The sequence below is a fragment of the Carassius gibelio genome, chromosome B19 (genome assembly GCF_023724105.1).
Source record: "Carassius gibelio isolate Cgi1373 ecotype wild population from Czech Republic chromosome B19, carGib1.2-hapl.c, whole genome shotgun sequence".
Taxonomy (NCBI): Eukaryota; Metazoa; Chordata; class Actinopteri; order Cypriniformes; family Cyprinidae; genus Carassius; species Carassius gibelio.
Genome location: NC_068414.1, coordinates 23,557,347 through 23,584,710, shown reverse-complemented (window position 1 = coordinate 23,584,710; position 27,364 = coordinate 23,557,347). Strand labels below are relative to the sequence as shown.

The following is a 27,364-nucleotide window of genomic DNA, read 5'->3' as shown; positions in this document are numbered from 1 at the left end:
TGCAGTAATTTAGTGGTTAATTTCACCCAACAGATTCTTTGACGGCAACAGCAGGTGTAGGTTCAATTGTAGCCTTTTTCTGGACAAACTGGAATGTGTGACATCATGGTGAACAGCCAATCATAACCCAGAACAAGTGATTCACTTCTCGCGAGAGCCAGCGAGATTTGGAAGATTAAAGAATAGAAGGAATTTAAATGCATTTACACTGAAGTACTTGTCCATGAAAGAGGACAAATAAATGAAATGATCTTGCGTTATTAGTGCAGTCACAAGTAAAACTTGAGAAGTAAATTAATATAGCTGATAAGAACGTCTTAGGACTCACGCAGCCATTTATAAAGTGTTATCTTTAACATCTACATCTACCACTTATTTATGTTATTACATATGATCTGTACATATTAATATTTATTTCAAATAAATGCTTTATAATAATTGTTAAACTAAAAGTGCTTGTGTAATAACATAAATCATATTATATAACCCCTTGAGCAGGTTATGACAATGAACGCAGCTAAAAGCCAAGCAACTTTCATGGTACCTGAAACCCTAAATTGGTGCAAACAAAACTGAAATTTACTTTGCTAGCCAGCTAATCTGTCTTCGTGGTACAGGCCCCTGGTCCTGGATTTTTTACCATTATTCTCATCTATTCCTTTAATGACACCTATTTGATAATAGACATCCTGATAGAAAGTGGCAGACAGAAAATTACTTTGAACAATCATTTTTGAACAGTAGAAAGAAGCGGATCACCTTATAGAACCCAGACTCTGAAAATGTGTCGTCAACTCTTTGCTTTGGTTGTGGTTTAGTTTAGACTATAAAAGCAGATGCTCCAGAGCCTCCACTGTTTGTACTTTTACCCATGCAGTTGTTACACGAAATTTCCCCCTGGTTTCTCCTCCTGGAAGAACAGCTGGTTTTGCAAACAGCACAGCGTAGTTTTACAAGAGGGATGTTTGCTGACCACAACAGCAGCTTTGGTAAGGTCTCCTTTACAAGGGTCTGGTTTAGTTAAGTTGTTTTTTTTGTTTTTTTTTTCTTGAGAATGTGATCACGGCCAAAATTCTAAAATAAATGTCAATTTTAAAGAAATATGGTCTCAAATTCATATCTTTAATTTTAAAAACAGTAAAATAAAAAAGCGTTTGCACTTTATTTTACAGTACGTGTACTTACATGTACTTATAGTGTATTTAAGAAAGTTCTGGTAATACAAGGTAACTACATGGGGTAGGGGTAGTTTTGGGTGTAGGTTCAGGGTTAGTACATAGTTATTACATAGTTATTGTAATTACTATAATACGTACATAGTATGTATATGAGGAGCAGGACTGCAAAATAAAGTGCTACCAAAAAAAAAAACTTTACAAGAACAAGGGAAGAAATTGGGCATTTTAAACTAAAATAAGTCAACATATCTGTCAAGAAAAAAAACTGGATTTCAATAAATAAAATTTTAAGAAAGCATTATTTGTTGCATTAGTTTTTTTCATGAACCACAATGAAACGGGACTGCACTTTAAACTTTTTAATCCGAGCAAACCATCACCAATACTTTCTGTTTATTGGCTACACATCATACAAACTGGGAATGTATCAAGTATAGTCTACGAAAGTGCAAATGACAATGCAATGCAATGTTTCCTCAGAAAAAAAGAAAGAAAAAAAAAGAAAGATAAATTACCACCACCATAAATGCTTAAGTTGAACGGGGGGGTAGAAACTGGTAGTACAAGATCATTTAATCAAATGTCAAATTTGTAAAAACTGCCCATCACATTCAATCAAAGTTTCCTGGAAAAAATAAAAGAAAAAGAAAACCTAAATACATCAACTATAAATCACCAAATCTACATCTAGTCTTTCTTTTGCCCTTATATCATAATGTCAATAAAAGAGACCTCTGTAGGACCACACACCTTTCAAACTGTAAAGTCATAAAAGACAATCAAAACATGGCAACCTGTTCAGTGGAATACAAAATGTGAGGCTGTTTTCAAAATGAACCAAAAACTATTCAATCTGAAAATAGAAACATACTTTTTAGCAAGTGAATATAGAAGTTTAATCTTTATCAATTCATGAATATGTAAGGTTGATTGTATTTGACTGACACAGTAAATACTAACATAATTAGGCAACATGTACATAAATAAGAAAAAGTACAAACAAGGCACACTGATTAGCGCAGTAAATGAAAGAAAAAATGGAGGAAAATATCTCTTCCCCACATCTAACACAAACCTTTTAACAATTATGTATCAGTAATAGAAATATTCTGGTTTAAATACACTTTAAGATAAATCAACAGTGTTGGAGTTACATTTTAAAGACATTGCTTTTGTTTTACAAACTAAGTGATGACGTGGAAACTGAGAGCATGCCACAGATGCTGTCTATAAACCTTAAACTGTATTTAACCTAGAAATTTCCTCTTTCCTCTTTCCTTTCCTCTTGGTTACTGCACAGTACATTTATATTCAGTGAGGGATGTGATTGGCCTTCTGCAAAGGTTTGATAAATGGTAAACATTATAAATTTGGCCTCATATGCCATACATAAAATGAGAGACAAAATAACTGTTTTTGTTGTTAAAGAGAATGACTTTCTATGTAATATGACATACATAGTTCGGCGCACAAACAAAAAAGGAAAGCACTGTTGTTATCTCTCTATTTCTTCAGAAGACCTGTGAAGTGTCTTTATGGATATATGTGACCCTGCACCACAAAACCAGTCATAAGGGTCAATTGTTGAAAATGAGATCAATTATGAGATGTCGAAAATGATTAATACTGAATAAATAAGCTTTCCATTTGTGTATGGTTTGTTATGATAGGTCAATATTTGGCCGAGATACAACTATTTGAATATCTGGAATCTGAGGGTGCAAAAAATTCTAAATATTGAGAAAATCACCTTTAAAGTTGTTCAAATGAAGTTCTTAGCAATGCATATTAATCAAAATAAGGTTTTGATAGATTTACAGTTATTTACAAAATATATTCATGGAACATGAATGATCTTTACTTAATGCCCTAATGATTTTTGGCATAAAAGAAAAATCAATAATTTTGACCCATACAATGTATTTTTGGCTATTGCTACAAATATACCCCAGCGACTTAAGACTGGTTTTGCAGTCCAGGGTCACATGCGTTATTCATGAGGCCAAATGAAATACACAACACAGGATAATCAGAGGTATTGTGTGCAGTAGTCACAACAGATAAGGTAATAAATGCCCTTAAATTTTCAGGAGTGTAAATTTACATGAAGTGCAACCTTTTGGAAGTGAACAGGACAATATGTTGAAGAACAAACATTCTGAAGATTTCAAAACACTCCTTTTACGTAATATGAAATGTGCATTGTGCAATCTGCACTTGCATTAAATGTGACTTAAATTATACAAAAAGAACATTAGTGTTTTTAAATAAAGCAATACATTGGCATTGCTAAATAGGAGAACTGTACAATTAAAAACAAAACTGGTCTTAATGGTGGCTTCACTCGGTTACTGTAAGATCCAATAAATATTGGATTGATGCTTTCATGTATTTTCTTCTTCACGTAAACATTCCTTTTGCTTTTCAGAAAGATACAACAAAGTCAAAAATTCATTCATCTAATTACCATTAATTTGAACTTAAAAGAAAGAATGACTTTCCAATCTAATACAGATGGAGCTTTCTCTCATGGCACCCACAGCAAGATAACTAGAGATGGCTTTGCTCGGCTTGAAACGAAAACCTTGTAATCTTCAAACCAAGTGGATCCTCCAATGAAAATGACATAGTCCCTCTATGATGATGCATGTTAATTTATCCAGTCATTTAGCGTGCATAAACCCCGCCTCTTTCTTACAATCGGCTGCAATCAACACAGCAGTGGATATAACCAAGTCGCCAGCTAACATTTTTTTTTTTCCAAATATCCATTTCACTCAGATGTACACCACAATATGGAATAAAACACCTGCCACTACTTCCATTTCAATGTGAGTTTAATACTTTGCAACATTCACTTATAACCGTGTTCTTGTGTGCACAGAAATGGTTCTTATTCAAAATTTCTACCTCATTACTCTTAACTGGTATGGAATGTAAATTTACACTAACTGTCTTTCTAATGTTAATGAATCCAGATTTATTCTACCTAAAGTTAACAATTGCCATAATTAGTGCCCTAACCATGTCCATCTCAAATGGCTTTTAAATACAAAATAAAGACCTTTTATATAAGCCTAACAACACTTTTTTATGCAGAACCCATTGCAGATCTAAAATATGTGTAATTTTTCTAATGCTAAATCATTTTTGGGACTCGCAGCTGTTCAAATTTCCAATTCCGTATGAACTTTTCGGTTTAAACCATTTCATGTTTCAAGGCCACAAGGACTGATCTTTCCATACATACATACATATAGTTTTAGATGGTTCTGAATTTTATGTTAAATGTAGAAAAAAATCAAAGTGCTAAGATAATCAATGAATTATGATTTCTGTGCAAAAACATTTATACACACACAAATACGGTTAGTGAATGAGACCCACTCTTCTCTCACCTACTTGCACAATTTCTTGTTTTTTCCACCAGATGCAGTACAACACACAACCAAGACAAGTCCCGTCTAACCCCAATGCACCTGGTTCACTATTCTCCATTTCTGAACAAGCAGTTCTGCATTTATTTAGTGTTTTGGCACGATAAGAGCACTCAGTTGGTAAACATAATTCGATTTTTTCCTCACACTAGGTGCACTTCTTCCTCCCACTCTGAGGAGAGGTCAGTTACCTGCGGATCCCGATCAGTACTGCTCTCCGGACAAACTACACTAGTGACATCTACACTGCCCACCGAACCCTCCAAGGCTGGCTCTGCTTTAGGAGGTTGTGCATCATCCACACATTCTAGCTCCAAAAGCTGCGATGCCAACACACCTGCGCTCTCTTTCATTAGCGATAGGGAACTCTGCTCAGGGCTCCCCACCTCATTCTCCTCGTCCTGGGCTTTGGCAGATTGTCCCTCTCCAAAAACAGGTAGCTCGGGACTAGCATCTGAGGTGGCTGAGGGAATCAGTGCAATGCTCTGTGGATTCATATCGTGGAACCAGGCCATAATGTTGCCAAGCAGATTGGCATTGGTGGAAGGGTCCAGGCAGTCTGGGTCACTAGGGGTGAAGGCATTACCCAAGGCATCAGGGTAGGAACTCATATTAAAGGGTGTATAGTGGCTGGTAATGTTACCCAGTCTCATAAGGCTGTCTCCCAACTCCAGGAGCTCAGAGCTGCTCATGGAAGCTCGGGGGGGATCCGCAGTATGGGGTGCAGAATCCAGTCTAGAGGGCAGAGAGGAACCACTGGCACCTACAGAGGCATCGTTACTGAGCACATCCTGAGGCTCGGGGTCCAAGGCCAGCCCGGACTCCTGTAGGGACAGCTGAATAGCCAACAAAATATTGGGGTCATCTTCATCCAGAGACCCAAGTGCCTGTGGGATAAAAAGGGTTCAACTTCTCAATATATGCCCCTGGACTCATTTTTGAGCAACAATAGCATTCAGTTGTGTGGGGCCAGTAAGATTTTTATTCAGCGAGAATGCATTAAAATATGACATCCAAGACGTCACTTTGTTTCTAAGATTTTAAGATTTTATTTCTAAGAATTTCTATTTCAAATAAATGCTCTTTTTTAAACATTCAATTGATCAAATAATTCTGGGGGGAAAAATGCATCACAGTTTCCACAAAAATATTAGGCAGCACAACTGTTTTTAACAATGATAAGAAATGTTTCAGCATGCTAGAATGATTTCTGGAGGATCGTGTGACACTTAAGACCAAAGTAATGGCTGCTGAAAATTCAGCTTGGACATCACAGGAATAAGATACATTTTAAAACATATTCAAACAGAAAACAGTAATTTAAACTGTAGCAAAATTTCACAATACTGTTTTACTGTGCTTTTAATCGAATAAATGCAGACCTGGTGAGACTTTTTCCCCCAAATTAAAAAAATAAAAATAATGTCCAACCCCAAAAATTTTAATGGCATTGTATGTTTTTAAATGTTGTTTCATTTACAAATAGCATATAAAATGTTTTCTGGTTTTTGAAAATGTATGAAATATTTTATTTAATTTAGCAATTTTATTGACTAAATTTAGATGCCATTTTATAGTAAATTTGACAAAAATGAAAATATGAAATAGTAACTAAATTATTTTATTCAAAATTCAAAAATGTGACCAAAACAAATAATTGTAGAAAAATTAACGCTGCATCAGGTTAAGGGCTGCAAAACAATGAATTGCGATTAATCACATTCAAAATAAAAGTTTATGTTTACATACTATGTGTGTACTGCGTATATTTATTATGTATATATAAATATACACACATACATGTATATATTAAAGAAAAATATAGATTAGATATATATATAAAAAACACATACAATAATTTAAATACATACATATGTGTATTTATATATACATAATAAATATACACAGTACACATATATTATGTAAACAAACTTTTATTTTGAATTCGACTAATCACGATTAATCGGTTTGCAGCCTTAATCAGGTTAGAAAATCTTATATAAATCTCATATAAACCGCATATTCACCATGGAGATCCCATGCCTTTGTGTATTGCCTCCCTCATGGTTTTCTGTAGACACAAATTGTACATACAGAAATTTAAAACTCTTTAGCACCGACATAAAGCAGCTCTTTCAGTTATGTCAATCCTAAATTTATGTGGGGTCACGGTCTTGTTGGGAGCTTTACCTAAAGTATTGTCATCGGAGTCATGTGGTTCAGGGGTGTTACTGCGGAGACTGTGCAGTCTGAGAAGGTCTCCTCTACGCCTCTGTCTGTGTCTCCGTCTGTACTGGAAATCGGAGTATTCCTGCAGTAACCATCAACCTCAGTTTAATTACAAAAATACACAATTCTTTGTCAAGGAGCAGTAATTAAGTATTGGATGGATCCTTAAAAAAAATGGACAGACTCTCACAAGAATACTGATTGACTTCAATATTACAAGCAGTGAATAAAAGCGTTCATGAAATGATTATTTGAAAATCATATCCTGCATCTCTAATCCTATTAATATGGATACGAATGACCCTACAACATATTTGAACACTCAAGTCACACTTAAAAATAAATTTCTTGTAATTATATAACATCATTTCTAATCACAGTTTCATTTCTAACAAAAGTTTTATTTAGCTTCAAGGCCTAACAACATTCCTGGGCGTGTACAGTGGAACTGACTGATGTCTTCACAGACATTTTCAACATCTCACTAAGTCAGGCTGTTGTTCCCACATGCTTCAAAGCTACCACCATCCTTCCAGTCCCGAAGAAGCTGTCTCCATCCTGCTTCAATGACTAACGTCCAGTTGCACTTACTCCCATTCTCATGAAGTGCTTTGAACAGCTAGTCATGCACCATATCGAGTTTGCCCCCCCTCCTTCCCTGGACCCCTTCCAGTTTGCATATCGGTCCAACCGATCGACCGATGATGACATCGCAACTGCCGTCCACTCAGCACTCACACATCTAGACAAAAAGAGACTCATACGTCAGAATGCTGTTCATAGACTTTCAATTCATCCCTCAACAGCTGATTCACAAGCTGGTCCAGCTGGGGCTCAACACTTCACTGTATAACTTGCTGCTGAACTTTCTGAAGACCTCAGGCAGTACGGGTCGGCAGCAACACATCCAGAACCATCACACTGAACACTGGGGCCCCCCAAGGATGTGTGCTGAGCCCCCACCTCTTCATTCTGCTGACCCACGACTGCACACCGTCACACAACTCCAACCTCTTCATTAAGTTTGTGGATGACATGACTGTAGTGGGTCTCATTAGCAACAAAGATGAGACAAACTACAGGAGTGAGGTGAGCCGCCTGGGCGGGTGGTGCAGTAACAACAATCTCTCTCTGATTGTGGAGAAGACAAAGGAGATTGTTGTTGTCTTCAGGAGAGTGCACACTCAATATGTTCCTCTGACCATCAATGGTGCGACTGTGGAAAGAGTGAGCAGCACCAAGTTCCTGGGTGTGCACATCACAGAGGACATCTTTTATGGACCGACAACACCGTGGCACTGGCCAAGAAAGAACAGCAGCGTCTCTGCTTCCTCCGCAAACTGAGAAGAGACAGAGCCCCACCCCCCATCATGTACACCTTCTACAGAGGCACCATCGAGAGCATTCTGACTAGCTGCATCACTGTGTGGTATTGGGCCTGCAACACATCCCGCCAGAAGACTCTACAATGCATAGTTGTCCCTCCAGGACATTTATGGAACCCGTCTCACCCACAAAGCCTTCTGCATTGCAGGTGATCCCACCCACCAGACACACAGCTTCTTCAGTCTGGTGTCATCAGGGAGGAGGCTGTGGAGTCTCCAGGCCAGGACCAGCAGACTGAAGGACAGCTTCATCCATCAGGCTGTCAGGAAGCTGAACTCCCCCCCCCCACCCTACCCCACCCCACTTTTGCCCCAGGCACCACTTAACTCTTTGCAGATGCCTCTTAGTTTAAACATGTAATTATCCGTTGCAATAGAATTCATAATCTTTACAAATGATTGAGTGTCCAAATCCTTTATGAGGTCACTGTATTTAGGAATTCAACAATTTAGAAAATACGTACCGTATTTTTCGGACTATAAGTCGCACCTTAGTATAAGTCACATCAGTCCAAAAATACGTCGTGACGAGGAAAAAAACGTACATAAGTCGCACCGGACTATAAGTTGCATTTATTTAGAACCAAGAACCAAGAGAAAACATTACCCTCTACAGCCCTCGAGAGGGCGCTCTATGCTATAGTATATTTTAAAAATATAATATTAAAATAATGAATGCAGATCATTTGCACAGGCAGACTAAATGCATGAAAAAGCAACCTACAACAGTGTCCACATTCCAAGAAATGTGAAGTTGACCACAGGACAGGAATTCTGGTTTATTTAAGCATTTAGGCTGAGTAACGCCATAGTCCCTTATCTGGAATATTCCAGGAGATGACCAGCGTAAACAGCTAAACATCAGATCATACATAACATCATACTGGACATATGAATGACTACAAACTGATGCTGCACCAAATTGTGTGAACTAAGAATTGTTGACTAAAGAATGTTTTGTCATTTTGTCTTAAGCAGTACCTGCGGCTGGCCTCCTGCATTGTAATTGTTCTCACGCTGTGCATTTGATCCCCGTACTGGGTGATTCCTCACCATCTTTGGACACAGAATAAGATTCAGTGACTGCTAGTACTCTACAACAACACACAACTCTCCTACATTATTACAAGGACATCGCAGAGAGTCAGAGGGCATTAACAGTCTAGTGAGCTACAACTCTGGCAGGCTGAGCTTTGCAAAAGCAGAGGTTAGTTAAAACAGAAAAAAATTATGTAAACACAGGAGCAGTAATGCAGAAATACCTCAGGAGAGGCAAATCCCAGATACTCCCAATCCCACGTCCCACCAGCAAAACTGCAAAAGAGCAAAAAAGTACTGTAGTTTTATTTCTGTTCGTATAATATATTTTGGACCAAAGTACCAAAGTAATATTAAAGTATTATAATACCATTATAGTGTTCATCAACGAGATGCAACATGACCACACAATTTTTTTAATAAAAATAAATCCTTTACTATAGTACTAGTATTTGTTAATGATAGTAATATGTTTATTTTATTTAATACTTATGGATGTATTAATTTCTTTGCTGTCAAACATTAAACCACAGCTCATATTTCAGCAGAAAACTGCCACATTTTTTTGACAACTGATTTGCAAAAAAAATTGTATTGTTTGCATCCTTGATGGTATTAACATGGTACAAGAAGCACTACAGTAGTACCATGGCACAGTGATTGTATTAGAATGTAATACTATGATCCTTTAAAATATGCCATGGTACGGAAATTAAAGTTTTTGTTTTTATATGGTGCATACTGAAAATGTATTTACCTGCGACGGGGAGCCTCAGGAGAATCATTTGGGGCGACACCTCGAGCCACAGAGGCCAAGAACTCCCGTCTCTTCTGCTGCACCAGATACGTGGCACTGATGATCTTATGGCGAGGGGTGCGGAGGTAAGGCCTGTTCACCTTCTGAGCAAGGTCTTCGGTGACCATCTCTAAATCAGTCTGTGTATGTTGCAGAAAGATTTAACGCATCAGTATATTGTGCAAGAAAAGGTTAAATGGAAACAAATGACACTGCGTTGTTTCTCTTAAGTGGTGAATAGATATCGATCTCACTACCTGCATAAGTTCAAATATTTCTTTCTTTGTGCTTTTGGGCTCTAAGAAGAAACTATACGGATAAGAGCACTTAAGGATGCGTCGGGTCTTGAGAAGCTCATGCACTCCATCCTCAATGAAAGTGGTGTCAGGTGGGGCTCCTTCCCCTTGAAGAAACCAAAATATAGAAATTTTTACATATTTATACTATTTAAAATACACCAGTTTAAAAGAACATACCATATCACGCTTAAAACTAAAACCATGTACAATGGTAAATATAAATTATGTACCACTCACTTCCAATGAAAGCTTTGCTTAGTTGCTCCATCTTTTCTTTGGCTGTTTTCAGGAGTCGTTCCTCTAACTAATTTAAAAGAAGCACTTCTGTTGAATGACTGTCAGCAAATAGTGAGGCCATCAATCACTCAACTGGAAGGTTTTGAAGACATTCATTACATAAATATTCCTACCTGGTAACTGTGTTCATGATTCTTGTATCGCGTGTAATAATGCATAAAACGGTCAAGTTCCTGAAAACTCTTGTGCTTGTTTTCTGCCTGCGAGGACACAATCATAAAAGCAAGGGCAACTTTCATGATGGAAATTCAAGCTCATAACAACATGCAAACTCGGAACAAAAGCACAGAACCTGTTTTGTTACTTCTTACACATGAGAAATATGAGCCAGGAAAGTAATTGTGAAGTGCTGAGCCTTTTCTTCACTAGCACAGTAGTCCACAAACAAATCACAAAAGATCCAAGTCAATGCATTTCTTGAAAGGCTGCCATGTGTGTGTAAACTCATTTTAGGAGTAAGTACCTCCACAGTCATCTCCTTGGACTGTTCCTCCACCTGTTGGATGACCTCGTAGCGCGTGCAGCGATAATATCCTCCGGTAGAGGAGCTATGTTTCTTCCATTCCTCAAGACAAATCCAGCAGAAATCATACTTGCACTGCAAAGTGATCCAGATGAGAAAATAGAGCAAAACCGAACTCATCAAATACATATGCAAGCACTAAGGATTTTGAAAAGTTGATTTAGAAATTGTTTTGAATTACACAATCAGTTCAAACTGCTCTCATACATTCCCTTCCTTTTTATCAATAACATAAACCAGCAAGAAATTCCAATCGGCATGTGTGTTACTTTCCTCAACATGCTGCTGGTGTGAATAGCTTCCCCTTCACCCTGCCCTGCGCCTGTTAGTGAAAGCCTTAGTTAAGCCTTCATTAAGAACATAACAGTGAGGCTATGGCCTCCACCCTGCCTTTGTTCAAACACCTGCCTCTGATGTCAAAGGGCTTCTTTGAATCACACATGCATCTCGTGTCAGTGTCAAACACATACAAACACACTCATATGAAGTCCGTAAGAGAATTTATAATGCTGGCTTAAATTACCAAATTTAATAATTGGCAAAAAAAAAATATACATATATATTTATTATCTGCTGAATACTAATTATATTGCAGTCCTTTAATTTGATTGGACAAGCAGTTTTCCAGCAGTGCTGATATTTCTTATAACAATATTATTTATCATAAATAAGATGGCTGGTCATATTGTGTTTAAAATGCAATTTAATCTACATTAATTGAGAAATTGTATAAAACAATTGTTTAAAAGGAATTTATCGCTATCTTGCTGCTGTAATGAATATCACAAAACTGCAAGTAAAATCTATTTATAAAAATATCAAATATTTATGAACTTTATTTCCTTTCAATTAATTGAATGGATGTTGTTAACATTAATGGATGGCATGCTTTGTTTTTTATGGTTAAAAACAATGACCCTTATATGGTAAAAATGTTCCTGGAGCTTAATATTGGTCCTTAATAAATGTGGCATATATATATATATATATATATATATATATATATATATATATATATATATATATATATATATATATATATATATATATATATATATATATAATTTACAACTTCTTCACAGATAGAATACATTTTCCGACATTTGACCTCATTAGTCCACAATGTATCAGCTGATAATCATCAGATAGTTACAATTCAGTGGGCTGACGTTCGTCTTTTTTGTCCACATCCGCCATTCTGTACTGACCTTTGCGCACTGCATGTGATTGCAGCCTTCATTTTTCTGGATGGGGGATTTGCAGTTGGCACAAGGTTTAGAGTTGGTGAGTAGCCACAGGCAGTTGGCAGCATCTTCATAGGCTACACTCACACCAGCCACTGTTCAGAGACAGAGAGGAGCAGCAATTTGTATATCATGAACATAAGCAATTTGTATATCTATGAAATAAAGGTACAGGTGAAGGTGCATATATTAAGTAAAGGTGCAGACTGAAAAGTCTGGAGCTCATACATTCTTCAGGCTTCATTTCAGACACTTTCTGCAGCCACATCTTCCATGTCTCACAGTCACAAGGTTCATGAGCATCCCCAATACACTCCCTGAGAAGAAACCCGAGAGATAAACATGAATAGTGCTTTGATGGCTATTTCCAGGATGAACTTTAAGATGGTGATCTCATGAAACCTCTCAGAAACATGATTGTGTCGGAATATCCAAACAAAATCAAAACAAACAAATTATATCTCATCCAAAATATTCATTTTTAAGGCTGTTAAGGGTTTTTGTATCCACCAGCCCCCTAGGCTCTCATTACCATTAATGCACAAAAAACGAAATGGGGGAAAAAGTACAGCATTATATTATGCTCAAGTTTAATTGCTTTTAAAGTGTATATATATATATATATATATATATATATATATATATATATATATATATATATACACCCACCCACACACACACACACACACACACACACACACACACTCACACACGCAGGTCCTTCTCAAATAATTAGCATATTGTGATAAAGTTCATTATTTTCCATAATGTAATGATAAAAATTTTACTTTCATATATTTTAGATTAATTGCACACCAACTTAAATATTTCAGGTCTTTTATTGTTTTAATACTGATGATTTTGGCATACAGCTCATGAAAACCCAGAATGCCTGTCTCAAAAAATTAGCATATTTCATCCAACCAATAAAAGAAAAGTGTTTTTAATACAAAAAAAGTCAACCTTCAAATAATTATGTTCAGTTATGCACTCAATACTTGGTCGGGAATCCTTTTGCAGAAATGACTGCTTCAATGCGGCGTGGCATGGAGGCAATCAGCCTGTGGCACTGCTGAGGTGTTATGGAGGCCCAGGATGCTTCGGTAGCGGCCTTAAGCTCATCCAGAGTGTTGGGTCTTGCGTCTCTCAACTTTCTCTTCACAATATCCCACAGATTCTCTATGGGGTTCAGGTCAGGAGAGTTGGCAGGCCAGTTGAGCACAGTAATACCATGGTCAGTAAACCATTTACCAGTGGTTTTGGCACTGTGAGCAGATGCCAGGTCATGCTGAAAAACGAAATCTTCATCTCCATAAAGCTTTTCAGCAGATGGAAGCATGAAGTGCTCCAAAATCTCCTGATAGCTAGCTGCATTGACCCTGCCCTTGATAAAACACAGTGGACCAACACCAGCAGCTGACATGGCACCCCAGACCATCACTGACTGTGGGTACTTGACACTGGACTTCAGGCATTTTGGCATTTCCTTCTCCCCAGTCTTCCTCCAGACTCTGGCACCTTGATTTCTGAATGACATGCAAAATTTGTCCAAAAGTCCAGTGCTGCTTCTCTGTAGCCCAGGTCAGGCACTTCTGCCGCTGTTTCTGGTTCAAAAGTGGCTTGACCTGGGGAATGCGGCACCTGTAGCCCATTTCCTGCACACACCTGTGCACGGTGGCTCAGGATGTTTCTACTCCAGACTCAGTCCACTGCTTCCGCAGGTCCCCCAAGGTCTGGAATCGGTCCTTCTCCACAATCTTCCTCAGGGTCCGGACACCTCTTCTCGTTGTGCGTTTTTTGCCACACTTTTTCCTTCCCACAGACTTCCCACTGAGGTGCCTTGATACAGCACTCTGGGAACAGCCTATTCGTTCAGAAATTTCTTTCTGTGTCTTACCCTCTTGCTTGAGGATGTCAATGATGGCCTTCTGGTCAGCAGTGATTGCGGTTTTGAGTAATGAACCAGCCTGGGAGTTTTTAAAAGCCTCAGGAATCTTTTGCAGGTGATTAGAGTTAATTAGTTGATTCAGATGATTAGGATAATAGCTTGTTTACCGAACCTTTTCATGATATGCTAATTTTTTGAGATAGGAATTTTGGGTTTTCGTGAGTTGTATGCCAAAATCATCAGAATTAAAACAATAAAAGACCTGAAATATTTCAGTTGGTGTGCAATGAATCTAAAATATATGAAAGTTTAATTTTTATCATTACATTATGGAAAATAATGAACTTTGTCACAATATGCTAATTTTTTGAGAAGGACCTGTACATACATACATATAAAATCAGATAGAGACATAAAAGAAGTAAAATATGACCACACCCCAAGCCACACCTCCTGCGCACATTGAAAGATATATCTTATGTTGTATTAATGCATACTATTGTCCTGTAAAAAAAATCTGCATTTAATAATCATGTTAACAATATAATATATTATAGTAAAGTATATAGAATTGTTATTATTATTAAACAACGTGTCAATGACATTACAATTATTAATGATTTTGAAATAAATATCTTCTGCTCATCAAGGCTGAATATAAATCTTCATTATTACAGTTTTCAGTGTCACATGATCTTTTAGAAATCATTACAATTTATTTGACTCAAGAAATATTTCAATGTTAAAAATGTTGCTGCGTCATATTTTGTGTGGAAATGGTAATACATTTTATTTTTCAGAATTTTCTGATAAATATAAAGTTTAATGAACAGCATTTATTTGTATTTATCAAATATATTAATAAAATTTGTTAATGCATTTATTAAATAGATTTTAAATGCTTTCACCCACTTTTTATCACTTTCATGCACGGTGAATAAAATTATAAATTTCTCTCTTTATTCTTTTTTATCTTATACAAATGTTTAAGTTGTATCGTGGTTTCCACAAAAATATTAATCAGCAAAACTGTTTTAACATTTATAATAATGAGAAATGTTTCTTGAGCAGGAAATCAGTATATGGAGCCCCGCACATGACATGCAAGAAAAAAGAATAAATTGTGCGCACGATTTACTAATTCGTTCCCTCAATTTACTAAAACGTGCACCTGATTACTAATGCGTTCACTCGATTTGCTAAATTTATAAATCGAGTGAACGCAATAGTAATCGTGTGCACTTTTTATTACACTGAGGGAACGAATTAGTAAATCGTGCACACGATTTAGCCTTATATTTTTTCCTGCGTGTCATGTGCGGGGCTCCGTAATATTAAAATGATTTCTAAATGATTATGTGACACTGAAACTTCTCTTTGTAAACAATAACAGATTTATAAATGTATCTAAAGACAAATGTTGCATTCCCAAATGCAAATTAAACCAAGCACAGCTAGCACTAACAGTGAATCGAAACTAAAAACAGTACTGTCAAGGCCCGTTCACAGCAAGCATGAGAACTATAAAGATAATGATAAAGATATAGTTTTAAAAATCGTTCTCAGTATTAAAGAATAGCAGAGTCCACACCATAACAATAAAAGCACAGAGAAACAACATTGCTGAAATCACTTTTTTTTCAGCTGATGAACGACAAAAACACTGACATCCTGGTATAATGAGCTCGAGAATTTAAAGGGGCCGATGCGCATATGCTTTGAATAAACAGACAAATCACCACAAAGAATATTAGGAATTTCAAAACTCTAAAAAAAATTGAAAGAAATTTTATAAACATTAAAAAACATTAAAAAAAACACAATGATCTTTAAAAAATATATATTAAAAGCTTTTTGTTTTTGAGTACTAATATGTATAGTTTAGAGCAGTAGCTTACAATCCTGGTCCTGGGGACCCATTGCTCTGCACATTTTGTATGTCTCTCTTATCAGACGCACTCAGTTCACATCATGGAGCTCTCTCCTAATGAACTGATGATCTGAATCAGCTGTCTTAAATAAGGGAAACACACAAAATTTGCAGAGTGGTGGGTCCCCAGGACCAGGTTTGAAAACCACTAGTTTAGAGAAGGGTTCCTTAAATCTTGCCCTGAATCAAAGTCACCTGCCTATGATTTGGCCAATGATCCCAAAGACATTGATTAGCATGCTCAGGTGTGTTTGATTAGGGCTAGAGCTAAACTCTGCAGAAAGTGGATCTCGAGGTCCAGATTTAAGGATCGCTGGTTTAGAGGTTCTGAGATGTACTTTTTAGTTTTTGTACTTGACGATACCACCCCAGACATAGCTTTGCACCTTTTTTCTGAGAGTGTAAATAAAGGAAACAGCTGGTTAACGTACCAGCAGAAGAGATGTCCTTTGCCACAGTCTACAGCGGGAGCTTTGAGCAAGGGGAAGCTCAGAGAGTCAGAGGCTCCAGGGCCTGGTCTAGACAGTCGCACGGCTCTTTCACATCTGGCTATGGGGCACCAGCGAATGGCAGGATTATTATCCACGAAAGCCTGGTGATGGAAAAGTTAAGTGTTTAAACTTCCTCTTTGTTTTGAATGACGTAAATGACTCAATATCCAAAACTGATTTTAATCTATAAATAATCCAAATCAAATCGATGTGATATTTACCCAACAATCAAACATTTGACTTCTGAGCATGTGTTTACAAAAGTTTTTTTTTTTTTTGCTCAAACAAACACTCCCTGACTTGGCATAAACTCAACCAACAGCAGGATGCTGTCAGCATTTGATTCAAAGCCAACGTCAGACAGTCTATGATAAGACAAATAAAATGGCAGCCCTGAAATGGTTTCTGGTGCTTTGTGAGCTGCAATTGTACCTTAATGTCAAACTGCAGATAGCGCTTATCCATCTCTCTGGAGACAACACTTTCAATGACCTCCACAGGAACCAGCTGGAAGCAGTCGTAAGCAGGGCAAAAGATGTTATGTGCTTCCCCTTCTTGGATCTTCAGATTCAAAAACCTGACAAACAGTGTTCAAAAACTGTGAAAATCATGGATCAAACAACCTGCAATATAGTGGAGTGGAACATTTTATCCAAAGGATTAAAAAAAATGTCAGAAAATACCATCTTTGAAGCAAAAAAAAAACAACTTTTTGAGGGAAAGAACTGCTCATCACATGAAGCATTGCAAATACCATAAACAAACAAGAAATGGTAAAAATACATATCTGAAATAGTCAATGATTATAAGTATATCATCACTACTCATTACTCCAATCTTCAGTGTCACATGGTCCTTCAGAAATCATTCTAATATGTTGTTTTTGCACTCAAGAAACATTTCTGAAAACAGTATGCTAAAAAAAAAAAATTTGGAAAGTGAAATATAATTTGTTCAGGATTCTTTGATGAATAAAAAGCTAAAAACATCCATGTTTATTTCAATTTGACTGTAATCAAATTGATTAATGTATTTAAAAAAAACTTGGCTGTGTACGTAGTTACCTGTAATCAATGCATTATTAAGAAAATAATCTGATATGATCAGATCTTGAGCATTAAACAAAACTTATATTTCATTCCTTACCCTTCCCAGCATGCCCTGCAGAACTCGTGCCCACACGACATATCCACAGGGTCCTCAAACACAGATATGCTGCACATGCAAATCCCACACTACATGGGCATAAGAAACATTGAACACACTTTCAATATTCCTTTCAGTTTTTGTGCATTGAATGATAAAGAATGTGGATCATAACGTCATGCATGGCGATTAATCTAACCAGGGCAAGGCCATCAGTAGGAGACAGGCTGATCTCATCAGGGGAGGAGACAGAGGAGCGAGTTGTTCTCGGGGTTCTAGGAGAAGGCAGAGTGTCCCAAGCATTGTAGCCACTCGGTGGGGGAGTTGGCATCTGAACACCGGAGCGCTGGCAGCAGTCCTCCGCATTAGACATCCAGTCTTCTAGAAGTTTTTCCCTGTCCCAGTCTGTTCAGCAAAACGTACAGACATTAATATGTTCCTCTAACACAGTCTTTCTCAAAATTACCAAAAAAGTGTGTGCGCATAGCACCTGTTTAGGACATGCAAGAGTTGCCATGTACATAATTTTCCAAAAGAACTCCGCATTTAGCCATTTTACTTTTCAAACAATAATGAATCCACCTTCCATCTCTGAATGTTAAATGTGAAATTGGTGCCAAATGCTTCAGTAGAGATTAAGCATGGAATGTTCTGGTTTGCCCAGAAATGAAGACGTGCCAACCCCTTTTGCTTATAATATCTTGAAGAATGAAGGATCCTGGGTATTGGCCAAATATGACATATTTCTTTAATTGATCAAATGGATCAGCTGGCACGGTGACAGCCCTTTGCGATATATTACCTTTTCATCTCTGATGTTTTAAAATACATACTGCAGCAAAACTATTGTAGAGGGTTCAGATGATACTTATACATATAGCACATACTCCAAAGTATTTCTGCACAGTAAGACTATTAAGTCAGATGCTTTTAATTTGGGTTCATAAAATCTAAAATATTTTACCAAACTTGTGATGCCAATTATTGCAAAAAAATAAATAAATAAAAGTAGCATATAAACCCAGTAATATGATTGGCTGATTAGAAATGTTTGCTTCAATAAATTCATACCGTGAGCTCGCAGCAGGGCCTCAGCCGTGAAGAGAGGAGCCTGCAGCATATCCGCCGTCTCCACTATCAACATGTCTTTCAACCGACGCAGGTCTTGCAGATTCAATCCCTCATATTGCTGGAGGGAAAAAGAACAGATAATGACAAGTCTGGGAGAGAGAGGGCTAAAGATGAAACGTGTAAAGGGAAGAGGGTGTAAGAGGAGAAGTGATAGAAAGAGAACTAATAAAGCTTTTCCTTTTACACTTCTATATTGCTGAGCCTGTCTGGAGCAGCAAAACGAAGCAATCTTGAGTCTGCTGCTGGCAGTTGGGTCTATCCTCTTTCAACTGGTGCCCTATCCTTTGACAGTACATTACCAAGTTATGATTTATCTTGAGCTCATTTCCTCAGCACACAGCTATAATGAAATAACGGTGTACTCTCACACGCAGTCAACGTTAGTTTCTCCTTTTGCAGGCCTGCAAACTACTGCCTATATTATATTTTGGGTTATAAATTGATTAACAAAGGCATATTGCACAGGAAGACATATTTATATATGAATATATTTGAAATACAGAATGTATTTTTATATAGAAAATTGTATTATATTGTATTCATAAAATTGTAATATTTATATATATATATATGTGTGTGTGTGTGAGTGTGTGTGTGTGTGTGTGTGTATGTATGTATGTATGTGACCTTGGAGCACACATTAGTCTTAAATTGCTCGGGTATATTTGTAGCAATAATCAACAATGCATTGTATGGGTCAATATTATTGATTTTTCTTTTATGGCAAAAATCATTAGAATATTAAGATCATGTTAAATGAAGATATATTGTAAATTTCCTACTGTAAAAATATATAAAAAAAATTTTTTTAGTAATATACATTGCTAAGAATTACATTTGGACAACTTAAAAAGCTATTTTCTCAATATTTAGATTTTTTTTTTTTTACCCTCAGATTTCTGATTTTCAAATAGTTGTATCTCGGCCAAATATTGTCCTAACAAACCATACATTAATGGAAAGCTTATTTATTCAGCTTTCAGATGATGTACCCTGACTGACCCTTATGACTGGTGTTGTGGTCTAGGGTCGCATATATTACGGGACTGTTTATTTGTATAAAAAATGGAAACTGCAATACAACTTTTTTCAGTAATCTTTGATGAAAATAAAGGTCAAAAGAACATTTATTTGAAATGAAAATCTTTTGTAAAATCATATTTCTTTCAAAAAACAAAGAAGTGTTTAGATGCAAAAGTCTCTAAGTGCCGTTGGATTTATTCTTACAAATCGGTCCTAAACTTACCAATGTACAAAAAATTAAATGCTAAAACATCTCAATTAAGAAAATAACTTTTAACACAGCCATACCTCTCGCTGGTCAAGGGCGGCATACTCCGCTTCTATCTCCTGAGCTCCAGCGTCCCGAGAAAAAACCATCTGAGACTCCAGACTGAGCGCCAGCTCCTTGTGATGCCGTTTCTCTGCACAGTCACATGGCGTCTCCCTGTCCTCGTTCTCCACGAACAAATCTGCGTTGTTCTTCACTAATAACTGTAAAAAAAGAAGAACCGTAATCAACCCTAATGTCCTACAGTGAAACAAGAAAAGTAATCTTGCATGGTCATGGAGTTCGGCCATATACTAAACAGTCTAGCAGAGATTAATCTGAACTGAGCCTTTGCATTAAATCATTTGAAAATACAATTAATACATACTCAAGGCCTGAACTACATAAGAAAGCTTTTTTTTCTATCTTGTTACCTCAACACAGTTCTTCATGCCAGCCGCCGCTGCGTAGTGCAGGCAGGTGCTCTTTTTGTTGTCGGTGGCATTGACATTGGCTCTCTCATACTCGCCCTTGTCCAGCTTGGCTCCGGTCCACTGCAGGATCATCTGGAGACACTCAGCCCGCTTCTGTTCATCCTCTTGGGGGCGGCTGATCCGCGGCTGCAGTGCACCCTCACTCAGCAGGATCTGCGGGCCCATGCACAGCAGGTGCAACGCAGTCTCATTGTGAACGTTGCACTTGTTGGGGTTGCCATCTTTGTAGAAAAGGAAATACCTGCAGGAAAGAAACTCGACTGTAAATCAGTAACAAGAATAAAAATTACAACAGCAAAGCACAAACAGTAAATCAAATCAAAAAAGAAAAACTGCAGCTTAACAGTGTAGTTTTGTACATATTCATTTTGTGCAAATCAATTTGGATGCAGACTTGATTCTTTAATGAATCATTAAGACTGATCTGTATACAGCGTCATCTTGTTCATTGAAAACAATCGACTAAAAGAACAAATCATTTAAAAATCAGCTATCACTATAGCTTATACAAGCTACACAAAAAGCTCTACACAAAACTAGTATCTCCTGAAATTAGATGATCATAAGTAATAACAATTATATGGCCTATAGACCATTTCAGGGATTAAGACTTTATCAGGTCTCATTACTTTTTATGGCCTGAAAAACTAAGGCAGGCACATACAATTGTAACTTGAATGTGTGAGGTTTCCAGTTATTTTAGCAGTACAAAAACAGTCCAATATGCCGCTTGATATTGCAAATGTGTGGGTATGTGTTATCACACTATTTGAATATTATTATAACTATATATTATTTTAATAGAATTTCTATCATAAGCACACTGGTTTGTAGCAAAAATACGGATGATAACAAAATGAAGAAAAACACAATTTTTACTATTTACCGCACCGTTATTCTTCTATTTATTTACGTACAATAGCAAAGGAATCAGAAGTACATTCACAGGAAATAGATTATTTCTGCGTTGAACAATGAGTTGAATAGAATGTCATCCTGTTATCAACACTGTTTTTTTTTGTTTTTATTTTACATGCTCAGAGCTTTAAGGGTGCCAAGCAATGAATAGGAGTTTTGCACCATAACTGTTAACACTTCATGGATTACCGGACCTGAAGTGTCTTATATACTGATTTTATACGCCTCTATAAAACACCACAGACAGTATTTAAAGACGACCTTCGTCTTCTTCTCAGAGATATTGTTTCAAGCAATAAAGAAGAGCTAGTGGTGGCATTTATCTCAAAAAGTCCTAACATATGAGAGTGCATTAGAATCATAACAATATTAACAATGAAAATGTCATGATGAAACTGTTTGATACAGCTGGCGCCCTCGGTGTCTCCCTAGCTGGAGGTAATTAGAAAGACTAATATCATTTCAGGCGATTAATTGCGGCAGCTTCAAAATAATTGATAACAGGTTTCAAATACACCATAGAATAGACTCGGAGAAATGTACAACCTTGTAAGCTTTAAGAGTGAATTTAGTGATTGCATTCAGCAGGCTTTAATGCCTTTTAGTGGAAATGACTCGGCGAGTTGTTCTGGGAAGTCTGGCGATCTGAGTTTATTAGTTGATGCAACTGAAAACAACAGCTCTGACTCCCAGCATTCGAGCTGCACCTGGGAGGCCAGAAAGACTGGTTGAACCACCACAAAATTGACACGGACACCTGTTAACTACACGACTGTTATATCTACTGAGATGTAACAATAGAACATCTGTGCAACAATGCTGTAACGACATCATGAAATGCAAAGCCAATATTTTGAGGTGGAATGACACCAACGTCCAAGGAAAATCTCTAGACAGACAGGCGAAAGACATCTTGTGCTTTGTTCTGCTGTATGCTAGCTAATTTAAGTGTGATCATTATAAAAACAAGACCACACAAAGGGTATGCATACGTTAGATGCCAGAGGATGTGGTATTTGGCCTCTGGGTGTAGTCTAATCTGGCAGGCTGTTTAAGTCCAGTTACAAAATACAGACCTCTGGCATTAGCTTTGAAATTCATAACCACTTCATAACTAGTCCTAACTAGGATGTTTGTAGTTTTGTCAACATCTTTTTGTTTTCAACTAAGACAACAGCAAGCTTTTGACCTTGCAAGCTTTAATTTAACTGGCTGGTTTTAAGCAACTTTGAGGTAAACGTCTGCCTGGAAACCACCCTCTGTGCTGTACAAACTTTCAGTTCAAGCTTATTTTTTTGTGGTACGATCTGTAAATCTACATATAAAGAGCACAGAAGAACACTTTACATGTAGGTCACTTTTAAATGTCAATCAATGCTCTTTTTCTGTCCTTTACAGCAGAATAAGCTGCAATGTGGGCTAGAAATCATAGTCAGAGGTAAAGATATGACAAACTGTACATATCAACTAATATTCTGCCTTTTACAATAAACGTGATGCATCAGAATGAAGAGCAATCAGGCTGTGAAATCAGTGAGGTTACAAGTAGTGTGCTCCAGCATGCTGTAAATGAAAAGAGGAACGTGAAAAAGAAAGAGGAGGGACAGAGTCCTCAGTAGCCAGCTGTCCTAGCTGGTAATTACCAACCATTTTCTCAGAGGGGTGCATTAACTACAATAAGTCAGAGTTGGCTTCATGGCTGCAAGTGGTCTTGACTCAAATACCAAGCAATGGAATTCAACAACCATGCACAAATAACCTTGCATTGCACAAAAACACCTCGGGCTCCAAATAAGCTTCTCATTCCATGCATATTTGCTTTAGGTCTTGTCTGTTAGGGGCCAACATGAGAAGGTTATTCAGTGTTTTTTGTTATCTCTGAAGCAACAAACCTCTTCAAATGGTGCTGTGCTTTTCGGATTTTCCCCATTACATCAAAAGTCTAACAATCTCACCTTTCATTGTTAGGATACACATTAAAATGAAAAGTGTTCGTATGTTTCGCTATGACACAAGTACAGTTCAAAAGTTTAAGGTTAGCAATTTTATTTATGTTTTTTAAAATACAGCAAAACTGTTATATTTTTCTGCCACTTTTAATCAATGTATCATCCTTGCTGAATGAAATGATTATTTTCTTTAAAAAGAAATACTATTACTGATACAATCTTTTGAACCATTGTGTAAGGTCTACTAGTACCTACGTCGTACCTTAATTATAATTTCATAACTAATCATAGCATCGTAACTATTTCAATCATAATAGTTCTTCAGTTAGATTTAAATGTTGTCAATTTCACTCTAGCACTGAAATTTAAGGTGAACAACCACATCACGACCTGTAGAGGCTAATGCCCAACCATTCCCAGGTTCCTACCTGATGAGGCATGTCATGGCATGGCGTGAGGCGTAGTGCAGGGGTGTGTTGTGTTGATAGGGCTCCCCATAAGACGTGTTGGGCTCCAGAGCCTCTTTAAATTGGGGGTTGCTCTCATAAAGCTGGCAAGCCAGGACTTCGTCTCCACTGATAAGTGCTTTACGAAACTTGGTGGCGGTATTCCCCATGGCAGGAAGGTAGTGGGAGCCGCAGAGCGGCCCACATTAAGTTTTCAGCACTCAGCCAGCATGAGAGTGGATGGGCTGCATACCGCAAGTCCTGTAAACACATCAACACGATCACATGAAACTGTCTGGAATCTGTTATTCACTGTGTTACATCACGGAATGTAAAATCAATGCACCATATTGCATTCTCGATTTAAAAATTTGACACTAGAAAATCAGGTTTTGCTCCTAATGTGATATAAAACCTCTACGCCCATCACTACTCCATTACCTTCACCTCAAAGCTTGACTCAAAAATAGTGTTAGGCTTACATCTGAAGTGTGAAATTACCACAAGCATTTTCAAACGGAAATGCAAAATATCTTGCACAAAACTAAGACAGATAAAATTCATCAATAATCTTTCTGGACTCTGAACCTAATCTATAAAGTCTGAACATTTCTTGACAGGTGACACAGTTGATCAATGGAATCGACTGTTGGGTTAGCACTTGTTTTGATATTGCCTAAGTGTTTACACATTTCTGTGAAATCAACCAACAGATGGCTTAATTGGGACCACTGAAACTTAGGATCGTATGAAAGTCTTGGAGCATTTTTTATAAATGTAACTTTTGAGATTTAGAAAGCTGTGTCATGTGCGAGACATGTGCGAGCTGTGTCATGTGCAAAAGATGCCAAGCATGATTGCGATGGTCAAACACATCCATCTAACGTATGCTGACATAGAAGAACAGTGGGAAAGCAATACAAACATGCTCTGTGCTCTGCTTTGTAACAGATTAAACAGTAAATAATTATACAGTTCAGATTTGAATATATAACTCATAAAGCAGTTACTGTGCTATTGCGCTATTAAATAAACAAGCTACTATCCAACTCGCATTAGCATCTTATGGAAATCCCTAACGTAACAAAACCAGTCTGATTCACAAAATGCTCATTTGCATATGACCACATTGTGCAAATAACAATCTTGCACAGGTGTCCTTATCTGATCTCATAGTTACCCCTTTTTTTCTAAACATTCACATCAGATAAAACGGCTGTGTCTTGTTAAAAAAAAAAAAAAGTATGAGTACACTAAAAAAGAAACCTTTTTAAAAGGTTACATGACCAGAGGGATCTATAACGTTTCATCAGCAAAACAAATAAAGTATGCACGCTCTAATAAATCTGCTTGAGAGGGCTGTGGGAGAGTCGAGGGCGGCAGCAGGTGCACTGATGGGTCATGAGTGAGTGGGAGCCGGGCGTTCGACCCGCTTTTTTAGGTCATTCTGTCTGCTCTGTTGTTCTTTTCCACGTCATTTCACATCTCTCTCGCATTCAACAAAAATGTCTGTGGAGTTACATCAGAAACCAAGCACATTTTAGAACTCAGAGGGATCATTATAAACACACTTTGGGCTTGTGGTCGAACGGCTCATTTTCAGGTGGGACGTCTGAGAATGCAGAACAGATGAATTAAGAGCAGCACTTGGCAGACACACAAAGAGAGGGAAACGTTTCTGCTCCACAAGCTTCCCCCACACTACAGCTCAATCATTAAACATACTGTGTGTCCATTAACTCCATTTGCATTTATTTTACAGGCAGTGGGCTACTTTCAAACAATACAGGCCTTTTTCAAACAATACTGCCGTTTTCACTTTTAACAATGTCTGAAACTCCAGGCTAATTAATTGCTATGGCAGACAAGAACAGCATGCAGTAACCTGACATTTAAAGTTACAGAACCAAACCTTTACTATTATTTTTGGAAGACAAAATGAGACCTGTAAAGGACTGATGGTCTCAGAGAATATTCACCTTCACTGCACAGTTATGCTTTATATCAGGCAGCTTTAACTACTATGTATATACTGATTAAAATATACATAAAAGTTGGTTCATGGTTATTACATTTAAAGGACTCTAATTAAATGAACATTTGTAGTTACACTTAACTTCACCCCTAACTGTAATCCCAAAACTGAAACCTTAAATCTCAACCCAACCATTACTCCTAAAAGCAATCCATACCTCAGACTTGTGGGTATTTTCCAGAACAACGAGACCAAATCCATACTCTAGTAGTGTGTATATAATATTAGTAGATAGTAGTTAAGTGTGTGACCCACTGCATGTTTAACAAAAGCAAATGGTGACATGGCTAAAATGCTGCTAAACATGTCCTTTTGTGTTCTTCGTAAGAGATAAAGTCATGCGGGTTTGCAACAGCATGAGGGCGAGCAAACGATGACACAATGTTCTCTTTGAGTGAGCTACTCCTTTAACAATGAACAAAAAGTCAACATGGTGACAAGCTAAACGCATAAAACCCATCACATAGGTTGTTTACAGACTGCTTAATGGTTTCAGAAACAAAGCGGTTGCTTATAATATTCAAACAGTCACAAAAGATTGAGTTTTTCAAGGATGTGTTGACAGCTAATTAACATCATCAGTTGATCAAAACAGATCTATGACTGAGAGAGCCCTTGCATTAAAACCATCTACCAACAAAGGCTTGTTTGATAAAGCAGAGCTTCAATTTATCCTAAGATGGTCAAGCGGAGATTTCGACTGCGAGACGTGTTGACATGAGCGATAAACACACAAACATTGACACACGTACCTTATCACTGATTTGGACGTATCCATTAAGCCTTGGCACATCAAAATGACCAGAACACGCGGCTTGTCAAAAGCTTATATCAGGATTATTATCGGACGGCAGACCGTCTCTCATGTCAGAGATTATGTAAAAAGAAATGATAAAGAACTGTATAATCATAGGGGTGGTGCTCGTGCCTGTGTTTGCTGGTCATGCTCTCATTTCATAGGACAATAATCTGCGTCTGCTTCGCGGTGTTAACGGCAGATGAAGAAACGAGTCTAAGAGCCATTCACTGCCACCTACCGATAAGTGTGAAGCACAGTATGATATTATCTTATATCAAGCATATGTCTATGATATCAAGGTCCACTCAGATTCTTGCACATTTGAAAACGTCATGAGTATATTATAATATATATAATATAATATTACATGAGTCATATCAGTAGCGTTATAAATAATTTAATTGCATACAATTTTTTTAAATCAACAATTATGCAAAATCA

At 37.3% G+C, this 27,364-nt stretch overlaps 1 protein-coding gene across 2 annotated transcripts; it reads right to left on the bottom strand.

The window, feature by feature from the left end:
- Positions 1-1,522: 1,522 nt before the first annotated feature.
- On the bottom strand, positions 1,523-27,124 carry LOC127978751 (ankyrin repeat and IBR domain-containing protein 1-like). 2 transcript variants are annotated; one of them, XM_052583633.1, is made up of 21 exons: positions 26,877-27,124; positions 24,072-24,350; positions 20,717-21,017; positions 20,324-20,506; positions 18,953-19,070; positions 18,081-18,286; positions 17,882-17,970; positions 17,168-17,312; positions 16,676-16,836; positions 12,655-12,743; positions 12,391-12,521; positions 11,123-11,257; positions 10,773-10,859; positions 10,600-10,666; positions 10,321-10,466; positions 10,025-10,203; positions 9,492-9,543; positions 9,211-9,285; positions 6,806-6,926; positions 6,643-6,686; positions 1,523-5,502 (listed from the first exon to the last, which is right to left on the bottom strand). In XM_052583633.1, the coding sequence occupies exons 2-21, from the start codon at positions 24,257-24,259 to the stop codon at positions 4,759-4,761; spliced, it is 3,261 nt and encodes a 1,086-aa protein (XP_052439593.1). In that variant the 5' UTR covers positions 24,260-24,350; positions 26,877-27,124; the 3' UTR covers positions 1,523-4,758. The 2 variants fall into 2 exon arrangements, with proteins under 2 accessions (XP_052439593.1, XP_052439594.1); XM_052583634.1 differs by lacking the exon at positions 9,211-9,285 and having other exon boundaries at positions 26,877-27,098.
- Between the last annotated feature and the right edge of the window lie 240 nt (positions 27,125-27,364).